Source organism: Cynocephalus volans, chromosome 9 (genome assembly GCF_027409185.1).
Source record: "Cynocephalus volans isolate mCynVol1 chromosome 9, mCynVol1.pri, whole genome shotgun sequence".
NCBI classification, from domain to species: domain Eukaryota; kingdom Metazoa; phylum Chordata; class Mammalia; order Dermoptera; family Cynocephalidae; genus Cynocephalus; species Cynocephalus volans.
Window position 1 is genome coordinate 60,892,451 of NC_084468.1, and position 15,738 is coordinate 60,908,188.

General features: G+C 36.0%; 1 protein-coding gene across 2 annotated transcripts in view; it reads left to right on the forward strand.

Annotated features, from left to right (window-relative positions):
• The window catches only part of SLC4A4 (solute carrier family 4 member 4), a 355,627-nt gene that overhangs the window by 149,098 nt on the left and 190,791 nt on the right, over positions 1-15,738 (forward strand). For both annotated transcript variants that reach the window (XM_063107589.1, XM_063107590.1), the window contains exon 6: positions 2,629-2,808. In XM_063107589.1, coding sequence (XP_062963659.1) covers positions 2,629-2,808 — 180 coding nt within the window. The remainder of the gene's footprint in view (positions 1-2,628; positions 2,809-15,738) is intronic.

Below are 15,738 nucleotides of genomic sequence, written 5' to 3' on the forward strand. Positions count from 1 at the left end.
ATCAGTATATGGACTTGCCTCCTGTACACAGCCTTTGCTTCACAGGGGGTTGATTCATCTTTTTAATTTTTACCACTTTGAGAGATTTTAAAAAATCTCATAATTGGTTATGTTTATATACATTTATTTAAATTGTCTTTGTTAACCTTGAAGTTGAATATATATATATATATTTGCCATTTTTCTGTTGCATGTCCATCTTCTTGCTTTGCAAAAGCTCTGCATATATCAATTCTTTTTTTGTCTAGAACTTACTTTTTAAATAAAGAAAAACATTGTGTGATATGGAGAAAGATCTAAACTCTGAGTCAGAAAACCCGGTTTTATTCGGGGGTTTTGCCTCTAATTAGTCTATATCTGTGGGCGAGTCACTTCTCTAGCCCTCTCTTTTCTCATCGGTATAACAAGAGGTTGAACTTGCTCCCTGAGGCTCCTTTCAGCTCTGCTATCATCTAGAGTTGGCACATTCTCTCCCAATTGGTAGCATCTGGGGGATTTTGAACACTGAAGGCTTAATTTCAGTGTAGCTGGGAAATGTTACTGCCCCCACTTTCTTTTGCAAGGTTCAGTAGTTTATGCTTAAAGAGATCCCTATAATGTGGGCCATTTTTATGGACACTTAATGAAGGGCATAAACCACACAGATATTTTAACCTGTTCTAACTGGTGATTTCCAGGCATTAGTAACAGAGGGCCGGCTGCGCATACACTCAACCTCAGATTGGTCTGAGATTTCAAGGGAGGGCAAGAATAGAGGGAGGCCCTGCTGCAGAGTTTAGACAAGAAACACTTTAATCCACAACCCTGGAATTAGAGTAGGAGTTTGATAACACTTGCAGCAGATATGCTGGGGCTGTTTATTTATTTTTATGGTTCTTCTGGAAAATGGACCATGTTGAATAAGACTTAAAGGGAAAGTAGAGGGGTTGTGTTCTGTAGGCACCTAATTATGTTACCGGTTAATTTTAATTACAAGATCAGTTTTGAGTGTTTTACTGAGTGGTATTTACATGGTTAAAAATACATAGAAATTAAAGCTGCTCTCAAACCAAACAGTCTTATGAGAGAAACTCTTCCTATTTTGCCCAGGTCTCTTACCAAATGGCCCTGGGTTATGTAACATTTATGGCATCTGTGTAAGGCATGTGTTGGAAAATTCCAGATTCAGCTTCAGCTTGGCTTCCAAATAGTTGGTTGTACACTGTGTAAATTGCCAGTTTCTAGGTAAACGCTCCAATTCTGGAGTGCTTGCTATAAAAATGAAATTCTGGTAAGTGCAGGTATGCCCAAGGAAAGCCCCTTGAACATCTATAAGTTCTCTTTACAAAGAGGTAGATATCTTTGGAGATGCTGTTATCCTACCTGTACCCATCAATTTTCTTGCCAGACTTTCAGAAAAAAAAAAGTTTAGCTTTTCTTCTCTTCTTTTAGAAGAGCAAAGTATAGCTTTTTTTCTCTTCTCCACTTTTGTATACCGAGAAATTTGCCCAAGAGGGAAATATGGATGCGTGCTGGATGTATCTGTATACCAGAAGTGGGCATGGAACCCGTTGTTCTGGCTCTATACAGGGGACAAAAGCTGTACTTGCACACAGTGAGGTAGCTTCCTGCCAATGTATATCTTGCTCAGATTCTGTAACGTTTTGTCCTCAGCCCCATTCTGTGTAGAGACAAATATGTTGGCCTGTTATGTAGATGTTAGAGTAAGATGCACTGGACTACATTTATGCCATACTGCTGACATGCTGGCTTGTGAGAAAGAGGATTTCTTATTTCCTCTTAAAGTAAGAACTTTTCCTTTAGCAGAGCATATGGAGCAATTTCTATGTAACACAGTCATCTTACTTAGTTAAAACCACACTAAAAAAAAAGAGCTATTAGAAACTTTACATTTTTTTATAGTGAGATTAAGATATTAAAATTTTATAGAAAGTTCTAGTCAGGATACACTTTTTAAAAATGGCCAATGGAAACATATTGGAAAGGTTTCAGTTGGACCTAAACAAGAATAAACCTCCCTTCTTATTAAAGACTAAGGAAAAATTTTGTAGTTTAATCTTCCTTTCATTGTGTTAATTGGTATTCAAGGGACCTGATATTGAGAAAGGTATTGTTTTCCTTTACCTGATTCTATTATAAAGAAAATATAACATTACCGAAGAATTTGGGAAAATAGATTTAAAAAATCAATAAGCTCACTACTTTAAATTTTAAATATTTTCTTTGGTTTTTTTCATATTCTTTATATTTCTGATAATTTGCTATCATGGAGCAAATGAAATTTTTGAACCTTACTTCTTTAACTGGAAAATGTAAATTACTGACTATGACTTATAGAAGAATGTGATTTATGTGAATTCATTGTAACTGGAATTGAAAAAAAAAGAAACAAGATGATTCTGCCTCTCCAAACATATAACTAATACTGGATAACTCTCTCATTAACGCCAATATCCCTGAACCTTGTAACTTTATCTTTCACATAAAGTGGAAAGTTGAAAATTGGGAAAATAATATATTGATATTAAGTTTGAGGGTGACATCCATAAACTTAGAGTAAAAAATTAACTTCATGGTCTTGTGACTGAGTTTTGCTTTTTGTTTTGTTTTGCTTTGTTTTTGTGTCAGAGATGATTGTTGACCATCAGATTGAGACAGGCCTACTGAAATCTGACCTTAAGGATAAGCTGACTTATACTTTGCTCCGGAGGCACCGGCATCAAACCAAGAAATCCAACCTTCGGTCCCTGGCTGACATTGGGAAGACGGTCTCCAGTGCAAGTAGGATGTTTACCAACCCTGATAATGGTAATGCAGGGGCTGGCTGGCTGCTGCCTTCTCTTATCTTTCTCATTCACCTTTACTCCACCTCTTGTCACCTTTTTTTTTTAAATCCCTCTTCTTTTCTCGAGTACATATGCCACAGCCATTTCATAATGACACTTTTTATCCAGTGGGGTAGGTTTGAAAGATTTCAGCAGTTATTATTGGCTGCAAGTGCCATGGTGCCTGGCTTACTCTATAAACATCTATTCTGATGGACTGAGATGGCCCGGTAATAACTCTGATGAAAGAACTGAATATATTTCAGGTCAATCAGCAACCTTGTAGATTACTGAGCATATCAGGTAATATGTTTTCGACATGGTGTTTTACAAGAATTAGGAGGTGTAGTGAGATATGATAAATACCCTGAAATCTCATATCGTAAAGTGTTTGCTTGGTTTGCGAGATGGTTTCCAACCTATAAATGATAATTTCATCAAAGTAAGAATATGTATTATTTTTATCATTTAAAAAATATGTTCTTTTGATATACGATAATGATAGTCAGATGAGAGAATAATTATTCAAGATGGGATAGTTCATGATTAGGTACAATCTGAGAAGGGAAAAGTTTCCATGAAGTATGGAAAATGAAGGCATGGTAGAAAAAGTTGCTGAGCATTGGGATATTTGAACGAAGTCTAAACTCCTGTCCCACCCCCAGTCTTTTTTAGTATTAAGAGAAATGAGTAGGGAGATTCTAATTCATTGCCCTCAGCTGCACTTTCAGAACAACATAGAATGTATTGTCATGGAAAATGTGGATTAAGTGAATTGTGTAAACTGAATTCCAACTCAGCCACTCCGTTTCTGGAAATGGGGTTTTCTGACTTAATATTAAAGTTGATGGTTGGCTGGAGGAGAGCTTATTATTAGCAGACTGTCTCTAATATTTTTTTAAAGCAAAAATGGTTATAAACAAATAATTTGAGTAAAAATGCTCTTTATAAAAAATACTCACAAAAGACAGAATCTAATCTAGAACATTTCTACTATAGTTTGATGGTTCTACAGTTACCTGGAATATTGCTGCTGACAGGAAATGTTTTGATTTTTGTGTGTCCCCTATTTTTTTTTAAATTGTGTTTTTGAAGTGAGGGGTTGTTTAATAGCTGCAAAGGTTATAGGATGAACAGTTTGTTATACCTGATGTCACAAATATTTCATTTTAAACAACAATCTGTAGTTTTGAAATTATGGCAATTAAAGTTGACCTACCTCTTTAATATCTTAATTAATAATAATCCTCTTTCTCATATAAAGTGAAATTTCAAGATTTGGAGATTTATTTTATCATGGGGTTGATGATAATATGAAAAAATAAGAAAGTGCCTTGTTTTCAAATATTGCTGTACTTTCAAAGAGAAGAGGATGAATGTTGCAGTCAGAATGCTTTCTACCAGTATGGTAAACTTCATTTTCATGGACCTTCAGGTGGAATAGAAATTAGAAGCAGATGGGGTCTTGGAGCTCAGTATCTCTGCTTTAGGAGGAATTATTTGGATGTGGAATACAACTGAGCTGATATCAGTCACCATTCAATCTTTTACCCTATTGGTAGATCTCTGTATTCAGAAGAAAGTTGAAATTGCCTTTGTCATTCACCTTTTCGCTTGTGAAATGTTATATATGCTGGGCAGAAAGCAAATAGGAAGGGCAGGCAGTTCTTTTCTGGCTCTTCAGCTGATCAGCTTACACCCTGAAGCATGGAATAAGATTAAGCCTTTTAAAACATGTTATTATTGGCCTTTGTGTTACCTAACTCCTTCTAAATACCTGAGGTAAGATTTGGCTTTGAGAGATCCTATAGCAATGAATTTCATGTGCCTCTAAGGTACATTATTATCAATTATCAGATGGAAAATTTTTGGCTTTCTAGAGGTGCTTATTCTTAACTTACAAGTTAGCACAGTTACCTTTATATCTTAGTGTTTAATTAATATCTTAACAACTATGAAACATCTTAATATCTTTAACAACTTAATATCTTTAACAACTATGAAATCTTAGAATAGATTTCTAAAATAAAAAATTATAGAACTATATTGCTAACTTTGGGATGGCCAATTAGCTCAGTTGCTTAGAACACAGCCTTGTAATACCAAGGTCAAGGGTTCGGATCCTGGTACCAGCCAGCTGCTAAAAAAATAAAAAACTAAAATAAAATAAAATATCAAGAAATAGTGCTAACTTTAAGATGCCAGAATCTTATATCTATTGTAGTTGGAGCTAAATTATAATATCTCCATGTAAAACCTAGATAAACTTGTCACCTTAGTCTTCAGTCATAGGCTAGAAATTAGACTCAGTGACTACCAGCTTTAGTTATGCTAGCAACAATGTAATTAATAGCTGAAATTTATGGGGAGATACCACAGAGTTGGGAACTTTTTTGTTTCCTTGTGGTGTGCTGGGTCCAGCTTTTACCTACTCACAAAAACCAGTTGTTATCAGGAATTTTACAAGCTGGCTGTTAAATGCAGCTACTATTAAAAATTAAATGATATAAACATACAATTGAATAATTATATTAAAAACAAAGGTAATAAATACACAAAATTCATCGCTTCCTATATCACTACATTTTAATCTATGCTCTTGAGGTTTTTTCCATCTATTGTGTCTGTGTGGGGGAAACAGTATAAAATGGTATGCTACTGCACACCTCTTCCTAGCTCTGCACTGTGTCTTTATCTTGGTAGATTGAAATCAGTGATGATGACACCATAGAAATGAGCAAATGCTATAAATCAAGGCTTGATTTATTGTTTTTTCAGTTGTCTCTAGAATTAAAAAATTGATGGAGAAAATATTAGTAATGCATATTAAAAGTGTGTAGTGTCCATAGCTGTTAAAATGTGAATAGCACAAAAAAATTGAAGAAAATTATTGCCAGTAATGACAAACTATTATCCAATTTAGCAAAGGAGTCACCAACATCATTGATGAATAAATGAAGTCTGATAAAGTCTTCATTATTTCACTTTTATCTTACCTTTTAACATACATGATAATATTAATCAACATGGATGTTGGAACTATGTTTGTTTGCCAGTTGCAATTACAAGTTAGCTTCTGATGAAAGAGCTTGGCAAAGATCACAAAAGCCAGCTGGAATCAACTGGCGATATGCAATTCACAATAGAGCACTCCGCATTTTATTATTATTGTACAATAAATTGTTCAGTAATAATATTATTTGTACAATGTGTGCTACATGTAATTTGTATCAGGAAAATTCACTACACACAGAAAGACACACACACACATTCACACGTGCACATATATATTTTTTCCCCTTGAAACTGATTTACAAACGTTTTACCAGCACATCCACTACCAGCACCCGGCTGTCTTTATCCATAGCTAAAGACCAACACTCATCTTTTAGGATCCAGGTGTGGCTTGAAGTTCAAGATGATTTAATGTTTTTAAAAAGAAACAAAAAACATTTTTACTTGTAACAAATCAGGGAAGAATCAGGCTAGCTTCCAAGATGTTAATTATTGTGAAATTGCCACTTGTCCACTTGTTTGAGACATCTGTGAATCTGATGGACATGTCTTCCAGGTACTAAATTTTAGGCAAGTGCTTTAATTTTTCAATATATTAATTGCACAAATTAATGAGGTTTTAGTTTCCTCTGGTGTTGGATTTTCCTTTACCTACTCTTTATTGCTTTCCATTATTTTAGGTTGAACTACATGAAATTGTTATTTTTGTGGATAAAATATCAGCAATTTCATATGGTTCTACCTAATAATTTGACCTGAGGTCCTTAGATAATAGTTTTGTATTATTTTAGTTTGTTATGAAAGAATAATGTGTAAGCCTGGAAACAATCCTTGGTAGTATTTTAAAAATCACATAAGATGTATTTAGTTTGCTTTTTATCAGAAAGTGAAAGTAAAGTTTATACTTAATTGGTATTCATAATTGGTATTCATTTACTAAATATTTAGTAAAATGTTTATCACAAGGTTAACTGATAACTGCATTTAAGAAATCATGGTTTATAGGATCATCAGATTTAAAAAAATTATTTACCATTTAAATGGATACTTTGATGTGAATTATTTTACCCTAAAGCTTACAAAAGATGAATGAGACCTGATTTAATGACCAAAACCAACTAGAGCCTTAATTTGAGTACTCACCTTTCACTACTGTATTAGTCCGTTTCTGTTGCTTATAACAAAATATCTGAAACTGGGTGATTTATAAAGAAAAAAAAAATTATTGCTTATACTTTCAGAGGCTGGGAAGTCCAAAGTCCAGGGAACACATCTGGTGAGGGTCTTGGTGGGGTCTCACATGGCAGGAAATTGTGGAGCAGAGAGAGGGATAGTTCTTCATGCACTGTCCTTTTATAGCCCTCAGAACCATGCTCATGACCACCATTTTTAATCCACTCACTAGGAATGGTCCTGCAGTCTGATCACCCCTTCAAGTCCCCACCTTTCAATTACCGTAATAGGATTTCCCACCCTCAATGTTACAGTGGGAACTAAGCTTCTAATATATGAGCTTTGGGGGCACAATTCAATCCATCCACAGTAACTACCTTTGTGGAAATTTGGATAAAGTCATCATCAATTTGTCCCTGTTCTTTTCCTGGCTTCTTCATTTTTTTGCCCCTAGGCTATGATAAAGATCAGTACCTTGCCCTCTGTGGTCTGGAAATATAGATGCCCTTTTTGAGAATTAACTTTTGTTATTTAGTTGGGCCTAGACTATAAATTTCATTTCCTCCCAATCCAATTTCATGAGCTCATTTTTTATTAGTGGAAAGTTTTCTTTTTTCTGATAAAAAATTGGAAAGGTAATTTAGTACTCATTTTTGATGTTTGTAAAACAGAAATAATGTAAATTAAATGAGATGATATCTATAACATGTTTAGAATTGTAACTGATACATAATAACCACTCACCAAATGTTATTACATTATATACAATATGTTTAAGAACAGTTAGGGAAGAAAAACTTCATACTGAGTAGGAGTGGTTTGCGAAATGATATTTGCTCTGTAGCTTACTGTTTGAAAAGAAACTCATGGATATAGTTCTGATTTATTTCCTCTACCTTTTGGTAACTGATACTAACACTCTTTCATGAGCAGTGGGAGGGCAGAAAGACCTTTCTCACCACAATCCTCTTAAAGAATAATCTGTCCACTTCATTGGTTTTGCTAAATGGCTGTCAGGGGAGCCCTAAACCACACCAGGAATCCAAGACTTGATGAAGCTGCTCTGTCAGGTGGATGAGGAGTTGGAGGAGGTGGCAGCTCCAAGCATGGCAGCTGGCTCATGCTGCTTCCCCACACTTTTTCCTGGTGTCTTTTGTCTCTTCTATGTTAATAGTGATGTTAATAGTGATTCAGGGCCTGTTCCTGTTTGAACCTCTGGGTTTTAATATCAGTTCACCAGTTTTTTTCTTTTTTCTGCCAAGTATGAGAAATGTGATCTACTTGCTCCTACTACTTGTTCCCACCACTTACTCCTGAATCTGGATTCCTCTTTGCAAGGTTTTCTACCAGGCAGAAAGCCACTTCCTAGCTCTCTCCCACACTGCTGCTTTGATATAAGCCCACAACACCTTTAGGTATTTTTAAAAGTATAGTCTATTGCTATTATAGTAACACAGACAGTGGCTAGCAATGCAGAACAAACAATGGAAAGAAATTTTTTTTCCCCCGTTAATGGTAATTCTAGGCTCCATTGAAATAGAAGTGAAATTAGTTAGGCTCTTGTTGTTTTGGATCTGATTTGAGATTAGGCATATTCAAACTATTTGGTTTGGATATTAGATCAAGCTGCCTTGACACTGGCATGTATTGGATCTCACTGGGACACCACCAGGTTTGGCAGCTTCCTCAGTCCTTTTAGAAATTCTTAGCTTTTTGTCTGGACTTTGGATTCCAGCTTGACCAATTGTATCTTGCTGGGTTGTTCTACTTTGCCCTACCTCCCTCATACCTCTGAATTCAGACATGTCTCTGAATCAGTGGGAAAGGCAGGTATTTTGCTAATTTTCCTCAAAGGTTCTGTTCCTCTGAAGCAGGTTGTCATGGTTCTCTAGTTCTGAGATGGGTCAGTCAGCATCTTATATCTCTCAGGCCCACATCACCTTAAGATTAGAGTCATCTTCCCAGGTGCCTTTGTGCATACAGTCAACTCCTTCCAAAACCCAACAGTGCACAGCCATCTGGTTTGTACAGGACTCTAATTTTCTGTTCATTTGCACAGCACAGATGAATATCCTGGCCAGAACCCAATGAATGATCAAGCTCTTCCCAACCTTAGAATAAATGAACCAATCTGTGGAGTTTCAGGCAAAGTGCCTGAATGAAAGTATTCCTTCATAACAGTAACTATTATGGTTATTGTTATTATTATATTTCTAACTCATCCATCATGCACCATTCTTACTTTCCTTTTCTTTTTGCAGGCAGGTGGTTGATTTTCCAGATTTAAAGTATTCAGATCTTTATATAAACAACACATTTTTCTCTGGAGGTAATTCCCTCCCATTATTGGTTGTCAGTTCTACTCTTTATGATAATGAAGAGTCAGGCTTAAGAGATATACACAAATGAGTATTGAGTTATAATCTCCTTGAAGACATGGTTCCAGCTTTTCCAAAGGTTTCATTCAAATCTTAGACTAATATTTAGTAGCAGTGTGATTATGAGCAATTTATATATTTCCTTGAGCTCTAGTTTTTATGTATGTAAAATAAGGCTAGTAATGTCTTATTCAGTGTATATAACCAAGAATGAATGAGATATATTTGTGAAAAGTATTTAATAAACATAATGTGAGATACCACTGTGTCTTAATGTATTTGGACTGCTATAACAAAATACCTTAGACTGGGCAATTTATAAACAACAGAACTATATTGCTCACAGTTATGGAGGCTGGAAAGTCGAAGATCAAGATGCCAGCAGATTTGATACCTGGTGAGGGCTTCTTCATAGATGGCACCTTCTCTGTGTCCTTATAAGGTGAAAAGGGCAAACAGGCTCCCTAAATCTTCTTTTTATAAGGGTACTAATCCCATTCATGAGGACTCTCCCTCCCAGAAGCCCCATCTCTTAATACAATTGCATTGCAGAAGGTTTTAACACATGAACTATGGAGGGATGCAAGCATTCAGACCATAGCACACTGTAAGGAATAATCAGAAGTATTTTAAGGAGCAAATTTAGTGGCTTTCAAATTTTTAAATTGAGGACAGCACTTCAGTTCACCACCATTATTTTATATTCTCTTATTTTCTGTGTCTCTAAATTTTTCTCCTATCACTCCATATGTGAAAATATTCTTGGAGTTTTATTTTTAAAATAGTGCTACTTTCATTATCAACTTTACAGATGCCAAATAATACATAATAAGTTGTCACTCATGGGATTTATAACATTTTAAATTTACAGTGTAAAGAGTGATCAGTATGTCTGAGCAATGACAGTTCTTAGCTATCAATAAATAATATATGTACAGCAGGATGTTACCATGAGATGAACATATTTTTTAATTTTGCTAATTGCCAATCTATTTTATATAGCCAGGGTCTGTGATAGAGTAAAAGAGCTAGAATGATTCTTTTTGTCTTATTCAACCACATATGAGTACTATCTTCTTCATCCTTCCCTGGAGAAGTATTTAAGACACTGGACTGATTTGCTACTGTAAATCTTCTTCTAAGGCTTGAACAACCTGTGCAAAGCCTCATATTCCTCTGTCTCATCTTGCTCTGAGAGTGGTAGGAGAGTAGGTGTAGATCTGGGACCATGTCCTGATTTCTGTAAAAGAGAAACTTAAGAGGAGAAGGAAGGATATGGAAAAGTGAAGAGAGAAGGGAAGACAAGATAGAGACACATGATGTGAGCATGATGGACTCTTTATCATGTCTTGCTAAAAGAAAAATGGGAGAATAAAATAGCGTCTTCTAAGAATGACTAAGCATGCCTCATTCTACTCAAACCCTGTTTCAGTACAAGTATGAAGGACAAAAAAGGATCTTTTTAGTTTGAGAATCTAATTTCTTAAAACATCACATTTTGAATTTAACGTTGAATTCAAATTGAACCAAGGTTGCTGTCTTCAGTACTTTCCAGTACCGTTTAGCATGTTGAACAAAGCAAACACCATTCCATTAATGGTATTATAGTAGCAACAACAGTAGTACCTCCCATTATTTGAGCATCTGTTATATAGCAGGAATTGTTCTCTGTGATGTGATAGTGATAATGTACATATATCACTATCTCCATTTGCAGATGAAAAACCTGAAGCTCAGAAATGTGAAAATGACTTGCCCAAGAATAATAAATGGAGGAACCTATTGTGCTCAATAACAATATGCTAATTATGCTACAAGAGGAATAACCTTCCTCAACCATAATTTATTTCCCACACAACAGTGAGTCCAGGTCTCTTACACTGTGCAATCATGATATTTTGAAGGGCTCTGGAGCCCATTCCACATCTAGACAGGAATATACACTTAACATGGTAGAAAGTTGAATGTCTTTATAGGCTTTCCAGATGGAGATTTCTAGGAAACATGTCTCATGTGTTTATAGGTGAAATACTGCTATACTCTTAGGTTAAATTTATGGCCAAATAATAGTGTGTAATGCATAGTAGGTGCTCAGTAACTATTCGAACATGCAACATTGCAGACCCAAAGAGTTCTAAAACTTTATCATGAATAAAACTTATTTTTTTCTTAATTGTGTTGTTAAAAAAGCATTTTGCTGGAGAAGTTTCTTTGGCTTATTTGCATGATTCAAGTATAGGCATCCTCACTAGAATAGATTTACGATTGATGGTTTTGAACAAGTTGATTCTCAAAGGGAACATAAATCATTTTGAAAAAAATCCTCCTCACAGCACCTTTATCTACAATCTAGATGTTGTATACCATCATTCAAAAACCTTTAGAGCCTTATCTTTCCTCATCAGGTCACAATAATATACACCAGTTTCTACCTTGTTTATGCCTGAAGTCAGGCAAAAGTGATTTAAAAAAGAGTATTTCAGAAGTAAGCTAAGATGTTTATTTGGTAGCTCAAGCATAGAAGAGGTACAATAAAAGCATTATTTGAAAAAGGCATACATAATATATTATTACCATGGTATAATTATAGGAAGTTTGGCTCTAGCTTTGGGAACAGCTTTTCAAAATTTGGTCTTTGGAGTAAATTTACGAAGAGAAAAAGGCAGCATAAAGGGTTACAGAGTTTGTATCTTATCTTGTACAGAAGTACACAGAGAATCCAACAAATCAAAATGTTGGAATTTGCCAACATAAGTAATAGATGCTGTGAGCCTCCCAGTTTTCATGAGGGTTAAGCAGCCAGATGGCTCCAATCAGACTTTGCTAAAACACAAATGCCAAGTCTGTATTTGCAGTTCCATTTTCATGCCTGTCTTTGAAGCCAGGTTTTTACTGGGATGTTCCAGGCTCCACTCCACTGTCCCCTGGATGGCGAGGCTCAGTAACAGTGGAGGCTGTAAATGTAAAAAGGAGTTTCCAGTTTCAATTCCCAGCAAATAGCACACACTGACACGTTGACAGGAGTAGAGGAGAGAGAAGCTGTTGGGGAAAGTTAGTTATCAGCATCTGAGTTTTGGAGCAGCTGCTGACCTCTGTAACTCATCTTAGGAGCAAGCCATGGTATCAGTGATAAAATTTGGGTAGCTACGTGCTCATTAGAAGTTAAAGAAGTGTGAAGGCTCTTTTGATTTTACTGTGCATTTCCAACCTCTGTCAGTTCTTGCTGACCTGGCATCTCACTGGTCCTTGCTGGGGCCTAGATAAATGAATGCCAGTTGTTTAGCCTCTTTCATTTCATTTAGCTAAGCCTGCAGGAATATTGCCTCTTTAAGCAGGTCACTCAGTTGTTGAAAGAAATAGGAGGTGAAACTTGGTCAGTATGATAATGTACATTTCTAAATGCCTCCCTCTTGACAAAAGCAATTTTGGAGTAATCTCAACTGGTAGATTTCCCATTTTCATTTTTCTTAGTGTAATGAAAACTTGCAAAGAAGTTTAATTATGGGAAACAATTAAAAATTCAGATTGCAAAGAAAAGACATCAGCTTTGCCTCAAACAGGTGCTGGCACAGATGGCCTGCTTACAAGTCCTGGCTTTATTTACAGCTTTTAAACACAGACAGATAAACTGACAAAAATGTTTTTGGGTTTTGTAATGTGCTGAATGCCCAAATTTGGTCATCAACTTACATTAATTTATAAATGGTTCAATTTAAAACTTGACTTCCCTAGTCACTTAATAGTCTTAAAAAGACCATTTGTTGCCCTGTCATTTACACACTTGTGTGAATAGATTATTTAATATTTGCTTTTAGTTGGATATGCTTTGTTTATTGCCTTGATCCTTTAGTAACTAACTTTATTATTAAGGAAGAAGAAAGCTCTCACAAGTCAAACTGCATGTAGTCTGATGGGTAGATATTTCCAACCTTATTGTTGTTCCTTAAAGGATAATTATGCTAATTATGCTGTTCATTTCTTACTAACCTTGGAGTGTGGCATTTGATGAGAATAGCAAAAAAAAAAAAAAAAAGAGATAAAGCCCAAATGAAACTATCTTCAGGAAGAAGTTGATGGTGTAATCAGTTGATGAAATATATCTGAAGGGAACTGTACTGTATATTCAGCCTGAATAATTATTCTGTCTTTGATGTGGTCTAAGATTTGACTTAGGTGCTCCAAATGTTAAAATTATAGTAAAATAAGTATTAAAGAGAACCAGAAAATAAAGACTAATATGCATTTTTAAATTGGCTTGTATTAAGGTATTAATTTATCCATACCAAGAGCCAGTTCTGTATTCATCAGGGAACATATTTCAGAAGTGGAAGTATGAAATGTTGCTTTCTGTGTTTGTGCACAAGATCCATAGAAGGATCATAAGACAGCTCCTTACTAATATGACACCCTGCCTCCCTGTGCTTTACAAAACTGTATGTATGTAACTTCCCTCTGTGTGTGCTTATGTGGTGCAAAATTATTAACAGTCTTTATCTTACATCTTGAGATTAGTGTTCAATGTAAATCTTTCTTCTGAATGTCATCTATGTTTTGTGTGTTAGCACTGCAGGACGGATCATCTATTGGTACTTGGGAAACTATAATGATTGAATGTAAATTTTTTATACCTTTAATTTGTGTTGGGATTTGTTTCATCTAACAGTGTAGGGTCATGGGAGGGGGTGTTTATCATTGTAATATGTCACTGTTCTCCTTTAACCCGCTTGTGTGATTTGCTTTAGTATTTTTTTCTTCTTAATCAATGCTTCTACCCTCATCCTTGCTGTGGCTGCTCATGTGTCCTCCTCCTCCTGTCTTCTGCTCTGACACTAAAGCCCGCAGCCCACTTGAGAACTCAGTGCCCTGCCTAGCAACCCGCACCTTGGAGGAAGACCCCCGAGTGCGGCGCACTCCCAGCGTGGGATGGCTAAGTAAGTCAATGACCGGGAAAGGGCAACGATGGTGGTGGTGGTGAGGAGGGAGGGCAGAAAGAGTGGGCTCATGGTTATGGAGAGGAGGGCATCCTCAAAATGCCTGAAAGGGTAAGATGTAACAATTCCTAAAATCATAGTTACTGATTTGTTCCTCCTTCTGTCAAAGACTACAATAATAAAGACCTTTCTGGGTGATCTGCTGTCTTGAATTCAAGCTGAGTACCTTGTAAGACAGTGGAAAGAGGGTGAGACTAAGGGCTAGGGCTGGCACTGGCAGCCCTCCCTCCGTGTGACACTTCTCTGACCACCGTTTTTCTCATGGTAGTGCTGGGCTTTCTTCCTTCAGAGGATTGTGAGCAAGGCCACTTGAGATGAGGTCTCTGAAGGTGGTTCGGAAGCTAGGTAAGAGGAAGAACTAACTGAGTTAATGAGTTAATGATCTAAAAAACCCTCAAATACCCATTATGTGCCAGAAAGACAGAAGGTGCTATGATTCTCATAAGAGAGAATCTTTACTTTTAAAAAAATGTACACGTTTGTTAAAGAGACAATATTTATACACCTAAAACCAAAAGAGAAGAGAACACACACAGGAAACTACATAGTCTTTCCCTGAAGATTTCTACACAGATTGTACTGAAATGGGATGTACATTTGTTTTTAGTTGTCCAGAAGCCCGTCCATGGTGACATCATTAGGTTTTTAACTGTTTATTATTCCCTTTCATATAGTAAACCTATTGATTTAGGCTTTTTACTGTTTTAGGGTGAGAAAATGTCACCTTCTTGGAAAGATGTCTTTTCAGTTGACTTAATGGGAGGTTTTAATTCATCCTAAAATAGTGTTTGTTGAGTTACATTCTTGCAGGGTTCTCTTGGAGTAAATTTGATGTTTTTAGAAACTGTATTAATAATCTCTGTGCCTCATAGAGATATAAACATACGTGCTGCACGTATTGCATGCCGGGCATTGTATGGGCACTGGGTGTTCAGAGATGAGTAAGATGAGCTCCTGCCCTCAGGGGGTTTCCTTTCTAAGGAGGGAGACAGGACATGAATGGATAATAATTGTATAAAATGGTAAGTGAATTGACTAACACACACACAAACACACACACACACAATTATGGGAACATCCATTTGGCCTGAAGTGGTGATGGTAGAAAACCCTTTAAGAGGAGGTGCTGAATTGCAAAAGTATGAGTTTGGTAGTGGAAAAATTGGGGGAAGGGCCCATTATTGAACAATTAACTTTGTAATTATTTCTGCTATGAAGTAGGTCTAAGGAGCGTGAATAATAATTTTTCTTGAACAATAATAAAAGTTGAAAAATTAATTTATTATTTTAAAAATATGACTCTGAGATAAGTACTTTTTGTAATATCAATTAATTTTCTGAGGACTACTGTCAAGT